The sequence below is a fragment of the Oxyura jamaicensis genome, chromosome 1 (genome assembly GCF_011077185.1).
Source record: "Oxyura jamaicensis isolate SHBP4307 breed ruddy duck chromosome 1, BPBGC_Ojam_1.0, whole genome shotgun sequence".
Taxonomy (NCBI): Eukaryota; Metazoa; Chordata; class Aves; order Anseriformes; family Anatidae; genus Oxyura; species Oxyura jamaicensis.
Window position 1 is genome coordinate 88,056,790 of NC_048893.1, and position 22,617 is coordinate 88,079,406.

At 34.6% G+C, this 22,617-nt stretch overlaps 1 protein-coding gene across 2 annotated transcripts in view; it reads left to right on the forward strand.

Moving 5' to 3' along the window:
• Window positions 1-22,617, forward strand: part of TBC1D23 (TBC1 domain family member 23) — a 33,350-nt gene extending 10,733 nt beyond the window's left edge. The window contains exons 5-19 of one of the 2 annotated variants that reach the window (XM_035314960.1): window positions 1,685-1,808; window positions 4,066-4,190; window positions 4,304-4,347; window positions 5,616-5,719; window positions 6,232-6,354; window positions 7,357-7,449; window positions 9,292-9,462; window positions 9,694-9,736; window positions 10,371-10,480; window positions 11,167-11,309; window positions 12,513-12,557; window positions 15,621-15,709; window positions 18,195-18,330; window positions 19,482-19,676; window positions 20,868-22,617. In XM_035314960.1, coding sequence (XP_035170851.1) covers window positions 1,685-1,808; window positions 4,066-4,190; window positions 4,304-4,347; window positions 5,616-5,719; window positions 6,232-6,354; window positions 7,357-7,449; window positions 9,292-9,462; window positions 9,694-9,736; window positions 10,371-10,480; window positions 11,167-11,309; window positions 12,513-12,557; window positions 15,621-15,709; window positions 18,195-18,330; window positions 19,482-19,676; window positions 20,868-20,949 — 1,627 coding nt within the window. In that variant the 3' untranslated portion in view covers window positions 20,950-22,617. The remainder of the gene's footprint in view (window positions 1-1,684; window positions 1,809-4,065; window positions 4,191-4,303; window positions 4,348-5,615; window positions 5,720-6,231; window positions 6,355-7,356; window positions 7,450-9,291; window positions 9,463-9,693; window positions 9,737-10,370; window positions 10,481-11,166; window positions 11,310-12,512; window positions 12,558-15,620; window positions 15,710-18,194; window positions 18,331-19,481; window positions 19,677-20,867) is intronic. The other variant, XM_035314961.1, reaches the window with a different exon arrangement.

Below are 22,617 nucleotides of genomic sequence, written 5' to 3' on the forward strand. Positions count from 1 at the left end.
TTTAAGTCCAGCAAATAATTGAGAAGTTTTAGGATGTAAAGAGTTATTGTGTGACTGATGTAGATTTAATATGCTTTTTAAAGAACAGTCATTACATACAAAATCAAAAATAATTGTTTAGGAACAATCCTGCGTATATATTATGTGAAAGCAATTTTTCATTCATTTTCCTTTCCTTGCATTTTTAATATCTAAAATGCCTCTGTACCTGTTGCTTCAAAGTACTTCAGAAACACTAAGTTTCTGAAAATCCCTTTAGAGGAAGTAGTTGGTATTTTACATGTATTACAGTGAGTTGTGGACTCACCTTAATGATTATTTTTAAGAAATGTTAGTTTTTATTTTTTATTTTATTTATTTTATTTTTTTTAATGAAAAGAAATTGGAGCATTTCATGCTGTTACGTAGGCATTCTCAGGAAAAACTTCATTTATGTCAGAGTGGCACTGTGACACACTAATGGGACTAGAGTACATCTCACAATTAAGACTGTGAAATAATATACAGACAGTCTGTAATTAAAGTTTTTAGTCTCATTTGCTGGAGTGGAGGCTCTGGCCCAGCTACGGGGTATCTGGGCATAGCATGAAATGTGCACGTTTGGTACTGTGACAGGAAATGTTTGTCAGCCCTGGCACATGACTCAAACTGTGTTCATACTGTTAGTTATTTTCTGATTTAAAAAACTGTTGTGTACTGTGAACTGTTTTTTTTGTTTGTTTGTTTTTGTCTTTTTCTCCAATTGGGTATGCTATTAAGAGTTGATTACAATGGTCGGTACCAGAAGGAAAAAAAATTACTGAGCAAAACAGTTGAGGAAAATATCTTAGCAGTGTTGCTCCGCTATCAGTAGAAATGTCACAAGTTATTTTTGGATATATATCTCTTCCTGATGTTAAAAAGTAGTAAAGAATTACTGACTGAATAATTGACCATATTAACCATTCAAGCAAAAAGTGATTTGCAACTCTAGAATCTTATGCTAGATTTAGTAATAGTACATTATTCTTCTTTTCGTGCTTTTTGTCCTGTTAATTTAATGGGAAATCAGAGTTCCTGTGATAATCTCAAGAAAGAATCTCCACATAATTTGCCATGAGTATTTTCCATTCACCTATATAGGCTTACCCTTGTTTAAGAAAGTTAGGTTGATAACTGTGTTTGGAAATTGGCGTATCATATTTCACATAAGCTTAAGTTTTTAAACAATTGAGATTTGTTCTTAATGTGTTACAAACACATTTTGTAACATCCTTTATTTCCTGCTTGATGAATTGACCTTTAATTGTTATTCACATGTGAAATGACCATCTTTTACATTTTTTTTGGCTCTTTAGAATTGCTTTTTAAATCTTATTAACAACATTGATACTATGCTAGCCTTATTTTGATACTTAAATATTTTCAATACTTCTAGAACTTGATAAAGTATGTAATACAGAAGTACTTAATTCTTTATGCTGCTTTTACAAAATTGTGGGGTTTTTGTTATTTGTAGGTGTTGGTTTTGTTTTCATTTTGTTTTTCTAACTGTTATGAGGCATGTTCGTTTAAAGATTAGTTCCTGTGATTTAAAAGGACTATGTTGGAAATTACATTATCACAATAAAAAATTGCTACTTCAAGTCTGACAACTGAAATTTTATTGGGGGATTTCATGGTTATTTTCACTGCTGCCTTTCAGGGATTGTTTTCTGAAGGGAAGACCATTCCATCTATTTAGGCTGCTTCTTCAGTACCATGAGCCTGAACTCTGCTCCTTTCTTGATACCAAGAAGATGACACCAGACTCATATGCACTCAACTGGGTAATAAAGTGAAAGTAGGGAAACATAATGAAAAATAAATTCCTCTTAAATTGAAGTACCCATTGCCAGTTTAGGGAAGAGTAGTACAAGAGATTAGAACTCATAAATTGAAGTAAATCATTTATATTAATATAGTGCAGGCTTTTTTGTCTTCAGATCTGCAATGTAAGGTAGAAGATCTTGTAAATATCACATTTTTATGGTACCAGATGTTAATTGAGCTATTCATGTTAGGAACTACTTGGAATAAGTAGGAATGCAAGTGACATACTCAAAATAGTAAGCAGCCATAATGTTTGACATTAGTTTTTATAGTGGGCTGTTGCATGGTTGTAGATGTGAATAAACATCAGTCTAATGGGTCTTTCAGAATCAGCTTATTGTTTTGAGAATGCCCATTGCATTAGATATAGTGCTGTACTAGGTAGCTAACTGTAGCATACAGCTGTCATACCTTTTAAAGTTTAGTCATATATATATATATATATATGTATTTTGCAGCTCTTCAAAAATTTCTCTTTTCCTTCTTTAAATTTCAAAACTGTCTCGAGTAGGAGGAGATGCTTAGTAAAGATGCTTTCCTCAAGGAGGTTGTTTTTTTTTTTTTAAAAAAAAAAAAAAGTTTGTGTAGCAGGACTACAACATAAAGCAGCCAAATTCTCATGTTTCAGTACTACTTAGTATAGACCATACCAAGTCATGATACAGGACGTGCAGAACAGGCTTAAAGGAAAAGACTGTAAATTAGTAAAGAAGACTTTATTATTACCTCATGATCTTTTCTAGACTCTTCTTTCTTACCCACTGGCTTTGCAGTTATTTTTTTTTGTAACTCCATTTGCTGTCAGTTAAGGAAATATGACTAAAATAAATTGCTGAACTACAAGGTTTGATTTTTGTTTGTGTTTAAAAAGATATTTTTTTTCAGGCTGCTACCAATTTTAATATTAAAATGCAGGAAGAATTTCCATATTTTCAAAATCCGCCTTTGGTCAGTCGTCAGTCTTTAGAAGAGGAATTGGGTCTTTTTGACTACAGAGTCTACCTATTTTTATGTATTTTTCCTTAGTAAATACAAACTGATTTTAAGTTCTTTATTAAAAGTTTAGTGATTTATTAGGAAAAGAAATCTTCTGAAAGGAGGTAGGGAAATGAGTTGATGTTGCCAACCTGAATGTCATGCCCTCTGGTATACAAGGTTAGAGACCAATCTGAAACCTCACTTTATATGTTAAGATTACATTAAAATTCAGTGTTGTTTCATCTACAGACAAACTTAGTTTTATTGGAAATTCTTCTAATACATAGAAATGCATAAGCAATATTCAGAAACTTGTCATTGTCTCATTATTCAGGGACATACTGTCTTCAGTAGTGTTTGATGCAGAGCTGGAAAAATCTTCTTACCTTTTATTACAAAAGCATTTAAGTATTCCCTGATGGTGTTTTAAAACAGCTAACTGAGCTTTTGAAAGCTGTAACTTTGTTGATACAAATTTAAATGCAATAGAAAGCTCAGTAACTCCCCAGTGAAGCCAGCTGGTGTGCATTTGAATTAGGTGCGATTAAAAAATGTATATAGGATGTATAAAAGGACATTCCTAGCTTTTCTTTTATCCACTTTGAACTTTGCTATCAGAGAAGGTGTGTTTTTAAAAGGGAACATGAGAACAGGTAAACAGTTTGTTAAATGGTAATGACAATTTTCTGTTGCTGGCAAGTGTTCAATTAATCAGCCTCAAGTAATCATAATGTAATATAAAGTAAATAACATTGTCAAACTAATGTGCAACAATATTCAAGTAGCTTGGTTCTACTGTGAAAATGAGAGAAAGCTGTTTACCTTAGCCTCTCATTCTTGTTTGCTAATCTAGTTGAGTAAATGTATTCTGTTATTGTCTTGTAAATGATTTGGCATAATACAATTAGTACTGAGGAGTGGCTGTGAGCTAAGAGGTGTTCCAACCATACTGTTGTATTTCTGGTTGAATTTGTTGGGCATACAATGTACAGCTCAGTTTGCCTTTACACTAGGAGGACTTATTCACAGAAAAGCCTGAAGCATTACTGCACTGTTTCCTTAAACACTGCCTGTGAGGGAAGATCATTCCTTCAATATGTGGTACAAATGTATGTTTTAACATGTTTTTGTTGTTTTTATTTTCTTTTAGCTAGCTTTTATCTCTTAAAAATGCTATTCTGATAAGATCATTCCTCGTTACAGCTTTTTTTCTGACAATATTTTCTAAATTTTTAGCTTGGAAGCCTTTTCTCATATTACTGTTCAGCTGAAGTCACTCAGGCAATATGGGATGGTTATCTACAACAAGCAGATCCATTCTTTATCTACTTCTTAATGTTAATCATCCTTGTCAATGCAAAGTAAGTATATTGTTAATTCATTGAGACTTCCTCTGCTGACACAGTTTTAATCCACTTGTATTTTATTTTGGTTTTGCTATCTTAATCTTTACCTGTCACTTTACTGTTTTCAGAGACGTTATCTTAGCACAAGAATCAGACAAAGAAGAAATGATAAGTAAGTACTTATATGTCTTCTAGTAAAATATTCATCATATAAGATAGTCCTCATTGTTTATTATGTTTATGAATGAATAATTGAATTATTATTTAATTATTTACTGTGATTTTCTCATCAATATGTCCCCTCACTCACTATTTCCTTTCTTATTGTTCTAGTGCTAAGTCACATCTGCCCCATCCTCTTTTCATATTATTTCCATTTAGCACTCCCACACCTAGTTTTGTACTTCAGAGTACTTGAAACAGTTACCATGTTTTCACGCTCAAAGCAGTAGATTTCAAATCCTTCTTTAGATCTACTGCACCTGTTACGTTTTCTAAATTGTTATCTTTGTATGAGCTTGATTGAGACTTAACTCATTGCTCTGATCATAGAATCATAGGATGGTTTTGGTTGGAAGTTAGCTCAAAAATTACTTAGTTATAACACCCTTGCCATGGGCAAGGACACCTCCTACTAAACCAGGTTGACCAAAGCCCCCAGCCAGCCTGGCCTAGAGCACTTCCAGGGATGGAGCATGCGCAGCTCCTTTGGCATCCTGTTCCAGTCAGTGCCTCACCACTCTCATAGTGAAGAATTTCTTCCTTATATCTAAAGTAAATCTACCCTCTCTCAGTTTAGAACCATTAAACCCTTGTCCTATCATTACAGGTCCTTTTATAAAGTCTCTCTCCATCTTTCTTATAAGTCCCCTATTTTGTTTTGATAGAAATTAGACTAATTTTCTTGTGAGCTGTTTCACTGCATTGTTTTTGTTGGGTTTTGTTTGTTTGTTTTTCATGGTGTAACATGATATAATTAATAAACTAACTCCTAATAGCTAAGAATGAGGTTGATTAGGGCTTGCTTCTTTGCTGTATACTCCAGAACTACATCTTTGTACCATGCTGGACATACAACAGTGCAACTGATAAGTACTCTGTTTTAGAGAGTTCTTTTGGTCAGCCCATTTTACAAAAGGCACCTGATTTAATATTACAACTGAAAGCTAAAACTGAGGTAGGAATGTGGTAAAAATGAACTCTGCATCAAAGGCTTGAATTTCTGGCAAATATCACAGGTTTCCTACAGATAAGGAGTATTTCCTTTTTGTTCTGCTTCTACCTACAGAATGAATCAACATTCAAGTTTTATCAACAAAACCAATTATGTTATGCTTTACTTAAAAAAAAAAAAAAAGTTAAAAATAAGTTATAATGTAATACACTACTTCTTTGCTGTGTCTAAAATAATGATGCACTTATGTCATTTGTGTATATCAGAATTCCTAGAAACTTCACCAGCCAATCTGGAGTTAGAGGATATAGAGGATCTCTTCTCTTTGGCGCAATATTACTGTAGTAAAACTCCAGCTTCTTTCAGGAAGGTAATAACAAAGTAATTTTGAAATTCTCTTTTTAGTGACTATAAGCTCCTGCTGACAGAAACTTCAGTGAATATTTAATTGTGATGTTTTAAACACCTTTTCCATATTATTATTCTGGTGACATTTACACTTAGCATCTTTGAATTATAAGCTTACATGAACCTTGTTAGTGAGAGGTTCTTGGAGGAACTGATAGAGTAAAAATGCCACACTGACACAATTTTTCTGTAGTAGACTGCACAGCAGCCCTAGCTGTAACAGCAAACTTGTAACAGGAAACAGTCACTTACATGAGGGAAAGCTGTCATCAAAGGCTCTGTTCTTGCAGTCCTTACTAAAGAAATCTGACTTTGGTGAATTCATGAAATAGATTTGGTGACCATGTGGACAAAACATGCATGTATCACGCTTAATGTTTTTGACATTGATAATATATTTTTACTTTATGCCTTCACGTTTAAAGACAATGGCTTCATTTAACTTTTTTTCTTTTTTTCTTCTTGCCGTATTAGGACAATCACAGTCTTTTTGGCAGCAGCTTACTGGGCCTCAAAGATGATGACACGGACTTGAGCCAGGCTCTTTGTCTAGCAGTTTCTGTGTCTGAGATTCTTCAAGCAAATCAGCAGCAAGGAGTCAGTATAATGAATTACTTTTCTCTAATCTTCTAGAAAAAGAAAAGAATCCCTGACTTCTTCGTATATCAGAAATACATCTAAGTGCCAACAACACAGATAAATATTTCAGGAAAGAGTATTCTTGTATTGAAGTTGTCTATCTTGTAATGATCTGTTGACTGCAGTACATCTGTACTGTAGCAACTAGAGGTACAGCAAAAGGGAACTTAATACAGCTGATTTAGGTCTTAGGGGTGGGAGCTTGAAGAAGTATCTCACTGATTTGAATTGCTTTCCAGATGTAGCTATTATAAAACCCACTTCTCTGTACCTTTGAGAAAAATGCCATTATGAAGTATTGACCTTTTGTCAATTAACAGTTTAGAAAAACAAACGAAAAATGGTTTCGAACTATTTCTGTGGTAGTTCATTGCAGATACGCTTAGATGCAGGGACTTCATTTACAGTTTTTAAGACCAACACGTGGATAATACTGTAGCTAGATTACAGTGTTTCTTGTTGACAGTTGGCTTTCTGTAGCAATATCTAGGCTCCAGCTCCTCATATATGTATTTCTTTTCCTAGTCCAAGTACAGTTAAGCATGTGTTTATATCCTGTTTGAGGTAGTGGGATGTAAATCTAACCTTCTGTGTTGTGCCGAGAAGTATTGGACTGTTAGATTGGGACTTCAAAGCTGCCCATTCTTGTATCGTTGATGTGTGCTTTCATACCCACTATATTTCTTGTGAGTAGAGGTGAAATAATTGCAGTATGTACTGCACCTGGTGATACCTTCTGACTTGGAAGTTAATGTATTAATGGGAAATGGTTATTAAAACACTGTTGGTCGCCTGCTAACAGCAGTATGGAGTACTCAAAATACAATTTTCTGATAGCTGTTAGCCCCTCTGAGGGGTTCCTGTAGCATTGGAATTACTACTAAAATATTGTTGGATTATGTACTTTCATATCACTAATTACATGATTTTAAAATCTGGGGCAAAATCTTTCTCTTTCAGGAAGGAGTAAGGTTCTTCGTAGTGGATTGTCGTCCTGCAGAACAATACAATGCTGGGCACTTATCAACAGCATTTCATTTAGACTCAGATTTGGTTTGTATGCTTTTTATTGTTCTACTGATTTTTGAGTTAAGTAGAAGGAAAGAGGAATGTCAGTCTTGAAAAAATGATTCATCCATACAACTGTGATGATGAAGCTTCAAAAGTTAGCTTTTCTAAAGGCGATTGGTGGAACCATCATTTTATTGAAAACTTTAATCTTTTGTGACATTAGAATGTGAGATTTCAGACTTCTTGATCTCCAATTAGAACTGGAAACCAATAGAAGCTGAAGTCTAGACATTGCTTGGAGAAATCATCTTTTTTTAGTGTTATAGTGGCCTCGTTGTAAGGAGCATATATTCTGAAAATGATTTAGACGCTCCTTGGAAATTTTGGCAGTACAGTGTGAGAGAGGAATTGCATTGATCTTGAGACTGAGGTGTACTATGGACTAATGACTTCATTAAATATTCTGCTCTAGTTTCCATTTGATTTATGAATTCCTAACTGAACATCTAATCATACTTGTACAGTAATTTTTCTCACAAGTTGCCAATCCTTCAGCTGCGTACCAGTATAGCCTTCAATTCTAGATTAAGCCTCTGCTATTTAATTTCAAACAGTTTGTGGCTGCTGCTTGGAATGATTTCTCTGTATATATGTGATAAAAGGCTTTTAAAAAAGAAAACAAACAAAAAAACTTTCTTAGTTAATAAGCTCAGTCTTGTCCCTTTATCTCTTTAGTTAAAATGCTGTATTATTCAGTATTATTTGCACAAGTATAATTATGTAGTGTTTAGGTTTTTAATCTAGATCAAAAATTATTTAGTAAAAAACCCTGCGGTATGTGGGGGTCCTTCTTCTGGACTTGAATGAACATTAGATTCAATAAAGTAATAATAATGATTAGAAACTATTTAATAGTTAGAAAAACTTACTAATATATGAGAAAAACGAAGTCCTGACAAGTTTTCAGTCTTGTTTATAGGTAGTCTTAGATAGAGGATGCAATAAGATTTAGCCCCAAAGTAATAAAGCACCATCATTTGGTTCTAGGAAAATTCCAGTTAAAATTCAAGCTAAATTACTGATGGATAACTTGTGTACTTGTTACTCTGTATTTTGTCATTTAATCCATGTAAAGGCTGGATAACAGGGATTTTTTCCCCCTCAAATCCAGTTACAGGTCAACATTTCCTCATTAATTCAATTAATTGCCTTCCACAAAGGAGTAGGCTGAAATATCAGATGTATTTAGAATGTCTGTGTTCCTTCATCTTTTTTGTGTAGCAGCTCCTTGTGTTTGCATGCTTAATAGGCCTTCAGGAGACCACAGCCTTAACATTTTGAGAGTACTGAGGACTCCAAGTATTTCCTTGTACTTCTAATTGTCAGCTTTTTTCCCAAATCTCGATTAAAGCAATGAAAAAGCCTTTGCAGGGAGACAAGAGGAGAACCATACTGGGAACTAGAAATTCTAGGTATTTCAAAGGGTTCCAAAATGACAAAATTTGTAATTGTCATACTTGGACATATGGAAATACAGAAATCAGTCTCTGCTATATTGCCAACTTACTGCAACATTAAAGTTGCAAAGACATTTTTTCCACCATTATTTGGTGTCTGTAAAAATAAGCTAACAAATGTAAGCTGTATTTCTTTGCTGGGAAGAGCAGTGAGGAAGAAAAGGACCATTCTTCATGTTCTTTATATAACATGAGGTCTGAGTCAAGCTGTCTGGTGTGTGTACATGTGTGTGTCTGTCTTGTGAAGTGCTGATGTTGCATTTTTTGTGCTCAACAAATTATAACCACTTTCAAAGTTTATATCTTTTCATTGTTGTGTTACAGTACTTTAGTGTTAAACAGCTGATTTTGTTTGTGCATTCCACAGATGCTTCAAAACCCATCAGAGTTTGCACAGTCTGTAAAATCCCTATTGGAAGCACAAAAACAGTCCATTGAGTCTGGCTCCATAGCTGGTGGGGAACACCTCTGCTTCATGGGAAGTGGCAGGGAAGAAGAAGATATGTATATGAACATGGTACTAGCACACTTCTTACAGGTACAACTGAATTGCTGTTGACATTAATAATTGAAATAAAGTGTCTGTACTTATCAGCGATATTAAATGACAAAATATTTTCCCCTTCAAATCTTAACTGTTTTAATACTACTTAAATTTTCTTTTCTTTTCTTTTTTTTTTTTTGTAAACAAGCCTGTGTTTCCTTACTGTGCTTGCAAGACTCAGTCCACAGATTTTTGCTTCAACCAAAAATGTCTTTTCTGTTGCAGAAAAATAAAGAGTATGTAAGCATTGCCAAAGGAGGATTTATGGGTAAGCCTGTTAATAACAACCTTTGTATTAATATTGTCTTGAGAAAACTTGGTATTTTAATATTGTTTGTGTTTTTATTAGGCTTTGGCTAGAAAATTCTGACTGGCAAAAAATGAATAGAGGAAGCAGGGGAAATTCCCTCTTCCTTTTGAGTTTTCATTCCTGGTGTTTAGTCTCTGTGCATTGCAGATCCACATGAAAATGCTGCTTAATTATTGTGTTTTCTTAAATTGTCAGTTTGTGTTGCTTAAGCAGATAGTTCCTGGAATCAATCAGTGAAGCTCTACAAACAGTGGAGATGTTTATACCACAATATGATTATAGAAGCAGTACTATTCAATAAGTGCGGTGTCAAAACAGCTACTGTTAGAATTGAAGTAGTGGCTTATTTTTGGTTGCTGCTGTATGTTGACTGTTTCTTGTTTGGATATTTGGTGGGGCAGTTTGTTTTGTTTTTTAATAAAGCTTATGTTAATGCATTTTTATTACTGAAAGGAAAACCAGAGGTGATTATAGCAGTATCTGAATTTGTGTGTTTTACTGAATCACATGGAGCAGAAATTGTTACATGGTATTTTCATCAACAGATTTAATGCCAGTGTAGTTCTGAACATTTTTAATGGCCTTTTAACAGCCCTCCAGCAGCACTTAGCAGATATCAATGTTGAAGGACCAGAAAATGGATATGGGCACTGGATTGCTAGTACCTCGGGTTCAAGAAGTAGCATAAACTCCTCTGTTGATGTAAGTAAATTTTAAGCTCAAGTGGTATAGTGGTATCAGAGACCCAGGTGTACTGATTTTTTTCCTTCATGTTCCTGCTTCTCATCTGTAAAGTGCATTACTTCAAGTCTTGATTGATCTCAGTTGTGTGTGTGTTTTTTTTTTTTTTCACTATTTGGAGGTAATGTAAACATTCTTACCTCTTGAAAGGAAGAGCCTGTAAGAGAAGAACTTGCTGTAGTCAGTCATTCACTAGCAGAGTATAAGTAATGGACTAATATGGACTGTTACTGGCTCTTCCGTACTCTGGGAATAAGATACTGTAAAGCTGGCTTACAGTTTCATGGGAAAGCTCAAAATTGGCTCTTTTCTACAGCTGATATGTTGCCTGTAGAACTTGGCTTTTAATTTGGATGCAACTTAGCATGAATATAATTCCTTTCTCTTTAGATTTTCACACTAGAGTGCTGATTAATAAGGTTTGTTAGCTTGCTTTTTTAGATATTTATTCCAGACTCATGCCACTGCTATCATTTGATAGAACTCAAAAAGAATGCTTAATGCTGTAATTAATGTTCTGATGAGTACCAAAAAGTGCACGTGTAATGTTTTGTAGTCTGTTTCAGTTCTTAAAAAATCAGAACCTGTGATTAAATTGCATGTGTTTTGTTTTTTTTATGATTAAGCCTGAGAAGTTATTTTTGCAGGGTGATTCTCCTAATGGTTCAAGTGACGGCAAAGGAGTGAAGTCCTTGGTGAATAAAATGACAGTTGCTTTGAAGACTAAATCTGTGAATGTGAAAGAAAAAGTTATTAGTTTTATTGAAAATACATCCACCCCAGTGGACAGGTGGGTCATTTATGTCTCACTGTGGTTAACAGTAAGGAATTACTACCTTTTTCAGGTGGCTGTTTTGTAAATGTAAAGATTGTGCTAATTAGAAAAGGCAAAAAAAAAGTTACTTTCTAGTTTCAGCTTTCATACTTCCTACCCCTCTCCCCCTCACAATTTTATCATGATATAGGAAACATACTGTGCTGCCTTAGTAATTGAAAGGCCAATGTAAGCAACCTTTTCTCTTGAATGTTTATCCTAGAATTTGTCACTGCATGGTTAGTTCAAATTACTGTAATGTGTCATTTCTGTATTTAGTCTAAAAGGCAAGAATGATTTCACTTATATTTTAGTTCCTTCCCATCCTGACTCTTAACGGAATGGGTGAATGACAGAAGGATTATGGACAGGTTTTCATTGCTGTTTTCTTTTGGTTGGTCAGTTGCTGTATTTTTTTTACTGCCCCACGTTGTCAAGTTGAGGTTATTTTTTTTTTTTCTTTTGAGGATCTTCATTTTCAAGTTCTGATGTAAGCTTATGTTTAAACCCCAAATCGGCTTGCTCATTTTTGTACCTACAAGTAGGGATGGGAATGAAAATAGTCAAATATTATAAAAGACACTTTAAAAGTTGAAGATCTTCATTCCAAATGCTTTCCTTAACTAGGTTAAAGAAGAACAGCTTTAATCCGTCAAAGTTTAGGCTGTTTTAGAGTTCTTTAAAATGCAGCCTTTGGAGTTGTATGTTACGAAGACATTAGTATTCTAGAATCTTACAGAGGCAGTGTTTGCTTGATAGCAGGACTTAAAATGTGGGTCAAAGTAATAGCAGTATTTCAGTAGTCTTATACCGCATCAAAGGAACAGACTGTTGCTTGTGTGTTAGAAAATTATACTTTTAATTAGTTCATGCTTAGAGGCAAAAAAAATTTAAATAGCATTTGGTAGGACCTTTAGTCAAGTGAAGAATTCAAATGGGATGTATATATAAGCCATACATGGCACTAAAAATGTCTTTAAATAAACTTTTCACAAATCTTTCTACCTTACAGCTATCTGTCATGAAGCATTCCTTAATTTATTTATAAGCATCCTCCTTGACAAAGATATACTGCCGATATAGAACATTTCAATTGTTTATCTAGGTTTTTCCCTTAAACTTTTTTTTTTTTTTTTTTTTTAATTCGTTTGTTCTGTCCTCTGCCCCAATGTCCTATAGAATACCTTTCAATATTCCCTGGCCAGACAGAGCAAGCCTGGAGCGGTAAGCTTGAGAATTAAGCAGTCTGACTAAAACCACCTTTGTTGTATTTAGCATGGCATTGCAATATTTGTAAGCATTGGTTACACTGACAAAAATTGCTCAGATATCTACTAAGTCTATTGCTTTTTACAAATACTAGTTAGAGGACTAGAGGAAGAAAAGAATGCTTTGGCAGAGCTTTCTTCTCTTGGTATCTGCTTTGTTACTTCTGTTTTCTTCCTTACAGTTGCTTTCCGTGGAACTGTTATTTTTTTACTTGCCATTCTTATTTATGTTTAATAAATGACTTGTATTAGTGACAGACGGCAAATTGTGGCTTAAGGTTTTAATAAGAGAGACTGCAGCTAAAAAAAATCTTGTTACAAATTGTGTATCAAGTGTCATCATAGCTTAAGGGGGTAGACTTACGCTGAAACCCTATCCATAAATCTGGAATTGCTGTGATTCTTAGCATACAGTGATAGAATATGCTGATACAAAGAGAGGTACTTGTTACTGGGAAAAGACAGATGCTGAGTTTTTAAGTAAGTATGACTTGCAGCTTTCCCTCATCTTGTTCACAAAACAACAGCATTTCACAGAACTGTGGAGTCCCCTCACACTGGTGTCAGATATATTGTTTCATAAATACTTCAAAAACAACAACAAAGAAAAAGATTTTGAGGGTATATAAAATTACTTTTGATTAATGAAGGACTTCTACAGTTGTGCATGCTTCTACAGCTCATGCATAATTACTCAGGAACTTTGCTTATCCTTTAAGAACACTGTATTACAGATTTTTACCCTCGTAGACCAAAAAGTATGAAGATTGGTGCTATAAGAATTAATGGAGAATTAAAATGCTCTTTGAGGTTTTCAAGGATTTTGTTCCACTGCTTTCAAGTAGTTTGTACGCACTTGGAAATAATACTTACCCATAAGCATTACAGAATAGAGTTGTGTGAGGCAAACCAATAGTAATGTTAACCAGCATCTATTGGAACTATCCCAATAGCGTATTATAATTTAGAAATCCTAAAGATTGTGGGGATTTTTCTACCCATTTTCTTGATCAGTTTTTAGAATATTCTAAGAAAGTACTAAAATTCCAACCTGAAACACTTTTTGTGACTGTTCAATAATTAAAAGACACTTAAATCTGTGTTTGTAACCAAGAAGTATATTGAGATTATATGTGAGTTATTTTGCTTTCTGCTTTCACTCATAGAGCTTATTTGTTTTAGTAGGCAGATGCAATAATAACCTACTTTACTCACACTATTGATCATTAGACTATTATCTTAAAATTGCAACTCTGAAAAACCTTTTACCATTCATTCAGGAGGATCCACTTAGCTTTTATCTCCAATGTATTTCATTTTGCAGATTTGCCACTAAAGGGAATTGCATTAAATTTGTAGCAATGTAATGATGGCCTTCCATGCGAACAGGTTTAAGGGAAGTTAATTTCTAGTTTAAGATGTTACCAGATTTTTATAAAGCAGCTTTCTTATTTCTCTTGTCTTGACTAACTTTGTTCTATAAACACCAATAAGATCTTCTCTTAAATCCTTCCTGTGTAATTCAGTTCAACATTATTTAAATGTGTTTCTTACTAAATTGGTTATGTATTCCTAAAACAAGTCCATATTTACAAAAATCTACATAAAGAAACACTGCCCTTTTGAATTGTCAGTGTCATTGATGCTTATTGTCTTAAACACTAATCCGCATGTTTTTGTATGTTTACTTTTTGTAGAATGCATTCTTTTCCTACTAAACATTTCCTTGTTTTGTCTGCATCAGTAAATTTCAGGCATAGAAAGTTTAGGTTGCTTTTTTAAAACTTTCAAATATACTTTAAGATCTACATGTGACCTAGCATTCATTAATATTATTACTAAGAATGTTGCATCTCTGACTTAGTTCTACAGTGGCACGTAAACAGGTGTGAGAACATACTCAAAACATGAACCCAGGGTTGTGGTTTATAGAAGTATAAATGCACATTGCAGTAGAGGAAAGCTATCAAAACTGAAACTGGGGAAAGGGACAGGTGTGTTTTGGAGTGTTGGTTTTTGGGTTAGGTTTAAAGTATTTCATGTTGCTGTTTAGGCTAAAATCATGAATTGGTTTTGGGGCTGTTGTTTGGTGTCTTCGTTCTCCCTGCCCCAGAAGATGTGCATTTTGAGGCTTTCTGAACCCTTAGGTATGCTTGTTGTTTTTTTTTCAGGCATTTCTCTATACTGAAGGATCAGAACCTTTAACATGACTATCTTCACAGCACCCTGAGCTAGAGCTTTAAAATATCTTAGGAGTTAGCAACTGTTATTGTCAACCATTTAAGATTCATTTCTGTTTGCTTGTGTCATTTAACATTATCCGTAGAAGCAGATTTAAATGATTTCTGAGGTCAGTATCTATGCAGAAATCTCAGTGATACTGAGATTAGCAGCAGGAATTGCTTGAACAAAAATTACATGATTGGTCTTATACTGGAGGAAGTAATGGACAGGAAGTCAGAATTCACCCTACAATGGATGGTTTATAATATGCCCACTTTGAAATGCTTAGAGTATTTTATCTTTCTGAGGAGTGACCTATTTACCAGAAAAATGAACTTCTAGACATGTTAATTAATAGTCTTAAACTTTTCCTCCATCCCAATTTGTCGTTTTCTTCTGTAAGCCTACCCATGATGTTCAATAATATTTCAGGCAGAGTTCAGAGTTTCATGCTAGAAACGTCTTATCATGTGTTAAGTTTTACAGTCCTAATGTATTTTGTAATTTGGGAAGGTGATCAGAAGTTCTTAAAACAAGTGTTTCTTTTCACTTCGTTATAGTACTCAGCCTTGCCAAATAACTGTGGAATACATGCTTTTACTAACCAAACTGCGTGATGTGTCAGTCCTAGCTTCCTTGAAGGCAACTCTCTGAAATTCCCTCATCTTTTTCAGTTGTAAGGTGTTGTTTACGTTTTGCTATTGTGTTATGATACGCTTCATACCATCTGTTTGAAAGTTATTTGTCTTCTTCCCTCCTATCCCATGTCCTCTCCTACCCTTTTCATTGCCAACAGACATGTCAGCAGCAGTGACAGAGTAGGAAAACCTTACCGTGGTGTGAAACCAGTATTCAGCATTGCAGATGAAGAAGAATACGATACTGGTACAGTAGATTTTCCTCTTACCCGGACTGATTTATTTAGACAGATCTATTATGTGTGGCTAAATTAAAAGAGTGTATTTTGCATCTTTATCTTGATGTGTGCCATTTTTTTTAACTATTGATTGTGCTTGTTATGGTGATGCCTAGAACTGACCAAGGAAGAAGTAGTCTCTTCAAATACATATTAGCGAACTAAAGAAAAAAAGTTTTTGTGGTAGGCACCAAAGAGCCAACAGGAAGAAATGGCATCAGTGGATATAGTTGATTCTTCATGTTCACTCAGTAGTTTTGTAGTAAAAGAGGGGTTTTTCTACACGGGTCTTGTAGAGGCAAACCTACAATTGTACCTCTATTGCTCATGACAGTAAGCAGAATGCAAAGGACCTAATTTGACTGATAGATTTCAGGTTGAATCTCTAGTACTGGTAGTTAATATAACCATCTGAATTTCTTGTAAAGAAAAAAAAGGTGATCTTTAAAGGACTAATGTATGCACACCTCTCCAGTGTTATACCTCTCCAATGATAAAAAGATACACTTTTTAGCATTGAATCTATTAAGAATTGATTCATCTCTTGATATACATGCAGAATGCCATAGAAAAATTGTGCGATTTTTATTTAATGTTATCTACTTGAAAAATTACAGGCAAAACGGGAACATCACTCTTCTCATAAAGATTTTTGAGAGACAAATGCAAATGCTAGAATAGCAAGGACCTACTGCTTTCCTGTTTTGATTCTGATAATGTTAACTCACTCCCAACCATCATCATATCACAAGTAGCCATCCTGTGATCAAGAGGCATACTAAGTTTCCATATTAGAAACAAATAGCTACATTACGAACTGTTGACCTGAAAATGAAATAACTTAGGAAGATTAATTAGATTTATAAAATCTGGAGCCACTTAAATAAGATTGATCAGAAATAAAAATAATAATCATTGTTTGACTTATGTAAGAATTGGGAAGGAGCAAAATGAAACTAATGAGTAGGAGGGTTAGCACTAAGAAGATACTTCTCCAAATTCCACGTAACTACTAAGTTTGCACCGTTCTTTGTTGCAAGATATTATGGATGCTCAAAGTCTATGTGGTTTCAGAAAACCAGGTCCTTTGAGATGAATCGTCCAGGACATACTTTCTATAGTGTTTTTAGCTTATTTCTATTCAAATTTGCTATTAAAAGGACTGTTAGACTCAAGTAAGAAATTTGAATAAACAAAGTCGACACATACAAAGAGAAATATGTTATTTTTAGTACAAAAGAATGCAAAAAGTGAAGCTGACTCTTTATAAAGTTTTTGTAAAGTTCTAGTATGGCTTTGGTTTGTGAGTTGTTTTTTGTATTTGTTTGTTTGTTTGTTTTGTTTGGATTTTAATAGTTAAATAATTGCAACCAGCTAGAGTAATTGCGGTCTGCTCTAGGTGGCCCTGCTTGAGTAGAGGGTTTGCACCAGATGACCTCCAGAGATTTCTTCCAACCTCAGCCATTCCGTGGAATGAGGATGGATTTTGTTCCTTTCTTTCCAATTTCATAATGTATTTTGCAGTGAAAACCTTTTCAAATGTGTGGATTTCCAATTCTGAAATGCTTTGAAATAAATCATTTAACAAAGTATAGAAAATTGACTTTGAAAGAGACACTTTAAAGAGTTATCCATGGAAGTTATTTCTGGGCATAACTTCTATGGTTTTAATATACTTCATTTCTTGAGATAGGTAGATTGCTTTAATTCTTCTAATGTAGCGCCAAAGGTACTATGTAAACAAAATAATCATATTTAGATGTAAAAACAGTCTTTTACAACTAAGTGATAACGCTTGTTGTAAAATTCCAGGTGTTTCACAGAAGTCTGTGCTATAAATTTGGGTTTTGAGTATATTCTCAAATGTCTTTAGAAAAGAAGGTGAACACTGAGACATCTTTTGCTGTGATCAAGGTTATTTGAGGCAGTAAAAATGAGGACAGTCTGACGAATTGCAGAAGTAACTTGCTAGTGTGAGTGACAGCTGTGAAATGTCTTTTGCAACAGGCATAATGGAATGTGCTTTTCTCCTGTGGTGTAGTCAATTTAGGGGAGGAAACTTGGCTGCAAAATAGTGCCTGGAATATTGGCACATTTTTGGTACTCTTTACCAAAAAATATTGGTATTGTAGATGCAAAAACTGTACATGACTTCAGTGGAAGTCTGGGAAAATACATGTAGAAGACATCTGTCAAACTTTCCTGAAGGGACAAAGCAAACCAGCTTAATAAATCCTATGAGCTGGGAATACTTGTCTGCTGAGAGAAAATTAATAGAGAAGTGTCAAATATGCATGCCTCCTTCTTGTTTCTCTCAGAGCCATTGTTTATGGACACTTGGGGGCTAGGTGGACCCTTGTTTGAACCAGTGTAGTTACTATGATTTATGTGAGTTGAAAAGTTGTCTGATATTGTGTGAAAATCTTTTTTTTAACCACCACCTCTTCAATATAGATGAAATTGATAGTTCGTCAATGTCAGATGATGATCGAAAAGAGGTCGTCAACATTCAAACATGGATAAATAAACCTGACGTGAAGTATAACTTCCCTTGTAATGAAGTAAAAGAAAATGGACATATGTTTCCCAGGTACTAGAATTAGTCTTAAACTTAATGAAAATGTCTGTCTCAATACACTTTTTAAAATATTCTTGGACAGTTAAGTTATCTGTGATACACCTTCATTTCTAGGATAATATTGAAACAACCTAGAACAAAATGTTACCACTATACTTGCATTCTTATATTTTCAGTGTTATAGAGTATTACTTATGTACAAAACATAGTGTGAAAGTTTACTTTATAAAACACGATTAAAAGAAAAACTTTCTCAGCAAATGTAGGCTTATTTTTCAAGACCAGGTAGACCCAAATACCTATTTTTTCATGTATTTCTTATCTAGCTTTCTGACCTGTAGTCCTTGCTCATCTTGCCTCTGAGATTCAGTGAACTTGTTAATCCAGCAAGAGCAGAACGTGTTGCTTACTGCATTGTAGCTACACCAAAGAGTACAAATCCTGTTGAATCTGGATAACACAGAATTAGGATGAATTTTCTCTTTCATCATGGTCTGTTATTATATTTTATCTAACGGATATTTTAAATCTAACGAAAAAATAAAATTATATGGTGTATGATCACTGATCTGTCATTGTATAATTTCTCAAAGTGAGTTTGAACTCCAGTAGTGTGTTTTCACACATGTGCATTGCTTCTGAGAAGAACAGTAAAGTGGGTCTTGAACTGAGCGGGCAAGTGAGCAACTCTACTTAGTGCTTGTTCAGTGACTGACAATCAGTCATGGAGTGTCGGCACATCCTCGTGGCTTAAATCTTAAATCATACAGACTTGCAGCTCTGTAGATGAAGGGATAGGGTTGGGGTGTGATTGAAGCATGGAGGAGAGAAGCTGGAGGCATTTTGCCCGCACTGCATGGCCTGGCACATTACTGGTGGTTACGTTCATTGATGTTGATAGCACTGATGGCTTTTGTGCTGAGGTGATGATACTAACTACTTGCTCTGATTTTGTATGCTGTTGAGACTGCCATACTTGTTTATGTCTATGACCCAGTACTTCAGAAAAATCTGAAGTATTTTGTAAACATTCCTAATCTACATAAGCATTAAACTGTTTTATCTAGTTCTCTCCATGTAACTTGCTTGTACAATTTAGCTTTGTAAATAGCTGTTACTTAGTTAAATAGAAAACATAATTTCTGTTTTTCTTTCCCTTCAAGTCATCTCCTCGTCACGGCAACCCATATGTACTGTTTGAGGGAGATTCCATCGCGGAAAGGTCTGGCTTACATACAGTCTCGACAGGCACTCAACTCTGTAGTCAAAATCACATCCAAGAAGAAACACCCAGAACTGATTACCTTTAAATATGGAAATAGCAATACTTCAGGCATAGAAATTTTGGCAGTTGAAAGGTAAGCCATTTCAGTAGCAGATATTGGTAGTGATGGTATACAGAATGATATCAACTGGAAGACAGATGTATGCTCTAATTCCCAGAATTGAGTTCAAAAGTAATAGTTTTTATATAGGTGCAGGTATTTAGATGTGAACCAGGAAGAAGATCTGCCAGTGGAGTAAAGAGAGTTATGAGACCCAACAGAGAGGGACTCTAGGGTCTCCTATGACAGCTGTTGGGGATGAGATGTGTGCAAGTGTTTTCTTTTTGTAATGTCTTAGTTGACCATTTCATTTTCATGTATCTGCAGCCTAAAACAGGGATGTGTGAAGGGTGGCATTTAAAGAGAGAGGTCAGACTTCTGTGGTATACTTTTTGAGACATTTAACTCTCCCTGTATGTCATATAAGGAGTTATGGAGCCTAGCCTCAAACTATGAAGCCCAGGTTTTGAAAGTTAGCTATTGCCATGGTTAGCATTAGAATACTTAATACTGGGTCTGAAGCCAAAGGGATGTTTATTTTATTTTATTTTATTTTGATCCATGTAGCCTCTTGTTTTTTGGCACTGTTTTAACAAAGCCACTGACATTCAGTAGGTCATTTTTCCCATTCTTTTCGTTGGTGAGAACTGTGTGGAGTGAATGCTCTGTTTCCAGAATTAAGTGGGAGATGAGTTTCCCAGTTGTCCTGTTGGCTACTTAGGACAAAATGTGTTTGTTATTAGGCCAGACACAGGTAAATTAAATGTATTGCGGAGAACTTCGCTTCTTGTTGAATTACTTCATCACCACTTTACTGAGTGGAGCAAATACAAAACAAAGGGTGATAACTAAATGATGTAGGTGTATCCACAGGAATTAAAAACAAAACCGAAAATGAAAACCAAGGATTGCCATATGTAAATCAGACAGTGGTATCTTTAGAGATCTTGAACTGCCTGTTCCGTTCCATTGTCAATTAATGAGGAATTTTTCCTTTCCAGGATGGCCTGTGAAATAATCCTCAACAGTTCTAAGTTTATGAACAGAAAATGTGTCATAGCATAAATAGAAAGTAAATGTTATTTCATTTTAATAGCTTTCCCTCCTCTTTTCCCCTGCACTTTACCAGAGGAAAAAATAAAAGCAAGAATTTAAGTTGATGCTTCAAAGTTTTGTAGCAAGTTTATGATCCCTTTTTTCTTTTTCTATTTTTTTCTGCTTAAGGTATTTGATTCCAAATGCAGGTGATGCTACCAAAGCCATAAAACAACAGATCATGAAAGTATTGGATGCCTTGGAGAGTTAATAACTAAAGACTTTGTAGAGAACAGTTTATAAAGAAGAAGCAATGAAGATACTGTATGTGGACATGGGCTGGCTGTTTTCCAACTGAATACTAACTTAAGAATTTTTTTCTGTTTGCTGGTGAGAGTGCCTGAGTAGCAGGCTTAAGATAGGGTAAATTATTACCAATTTCTTAACAGGATTTTTATTTTTTTCTTTTTTCTTTTTTTTTTTTATAAAGAAACGTGTATTATAAAGGTCAGTTTGTTTCTTTTTTATGCACCCTTAATGCAAGTGATCTGCATCTTTGTAAGAGAGGATGCAGCTAGGTTCATACAAGCATGTTAAAGGAATGAACTGCCTGATATGGCGAAGCAGTTGAAAACAGAAACAGCTTTAAATGACTGATACTTGAAAGTCAAATGTCTTCGTGGCCTACAGTCTATAAATTTGATTCTTGCCTAATGGGTAGTATCAAGGTCTATGAAAAACTTAGCTTTGTAAGCAGAGCAAATGAAATCTTAGTAATTTTCTTCCAGTTAAAAACGGTTAAGTGAATGGGACAAATTACTAATAATTTGGAAAGTTAACTTTCAGAAAGTCCTGTCCACTACTAGATTAAATAATTTGAATTGATTATAAGGATATCTTTAAATACCAAAATGAACTGTACACAATAAGCTATTACTACAGGGTTGTGAGTCTTTTAAATTATGCTAAATTTTGTATTTCATAGGTTGAGATTGTTTCTCTTGTGAGGATGAGTGTACATGTTGAAATTGGAGTAAGTGCTTCATGGCAGAGAATGACAGTTGAAAACACGTTATCTGGCTCCTCTGAAGCAAAATGTCTAACATGTAAATTAGATTTTTAAATACCTTCAGTTCATGCAGAAATGAGCTTGTGCTGATAGAAGGTGTGTTTGAAGATTGAAGTTGTGGCAAGAAAATTAACATCCACAAATAAAGTGAAGAGATTCTAGTGCTGTATACTTGCAATAAATGTATTCATTACCTGTTGCCTTCGTTGGTTCAACATCTGTTTATATTCTTTTAATAACTTCTAACCTAGTAAACATTTGAGAGACGGCAACTGTGTAATAGTGTATCTGCATCCTTCTGCTTGATACAACACGATTAATAAGAAGGGTTTCTGTTGCTACAAAGCGCAGTACAGGAATGCTCTTGGGGCAAAGGCATAGCATCTTTGTAGACAGATATGAAAATTACCAAAAATTGTGAAATAAAGACACTAGGGGTTAGATTTGTTGTGTGAAGTCTTCTGAGTGTTGGAGTCAGAACCTGTGAATTGGTACATCATCAGGAGAAAAAATAAACTGACCTTTATAAAAGCCACTTATTCTAAGTTATTTTACTAGGAATCAAGCTAGGGCACCTTAATTCTGGAACTTAATTCCTTTTTTTTTTTTTCTTAGTATCTGAGTAAACACCAATAGAACTTGAACTATTGAAGATATTTGCATGAAATTGCACCTGGGCCAACACTCACATATTTATAGTTTTGCCCAGCAGCTGTTGTATTACATTTTCTTCCTACTCCCTTCTGAAACTATCCTGAAGAGTCTCTGACTCTGTGCCTATTTCAGCAATGAGATTTTTTTCATGTAAAGATGTTTGTGTTACTGTTTATAAACTACAGTTGTAAATAAACCAGTACAATTTGAACATAA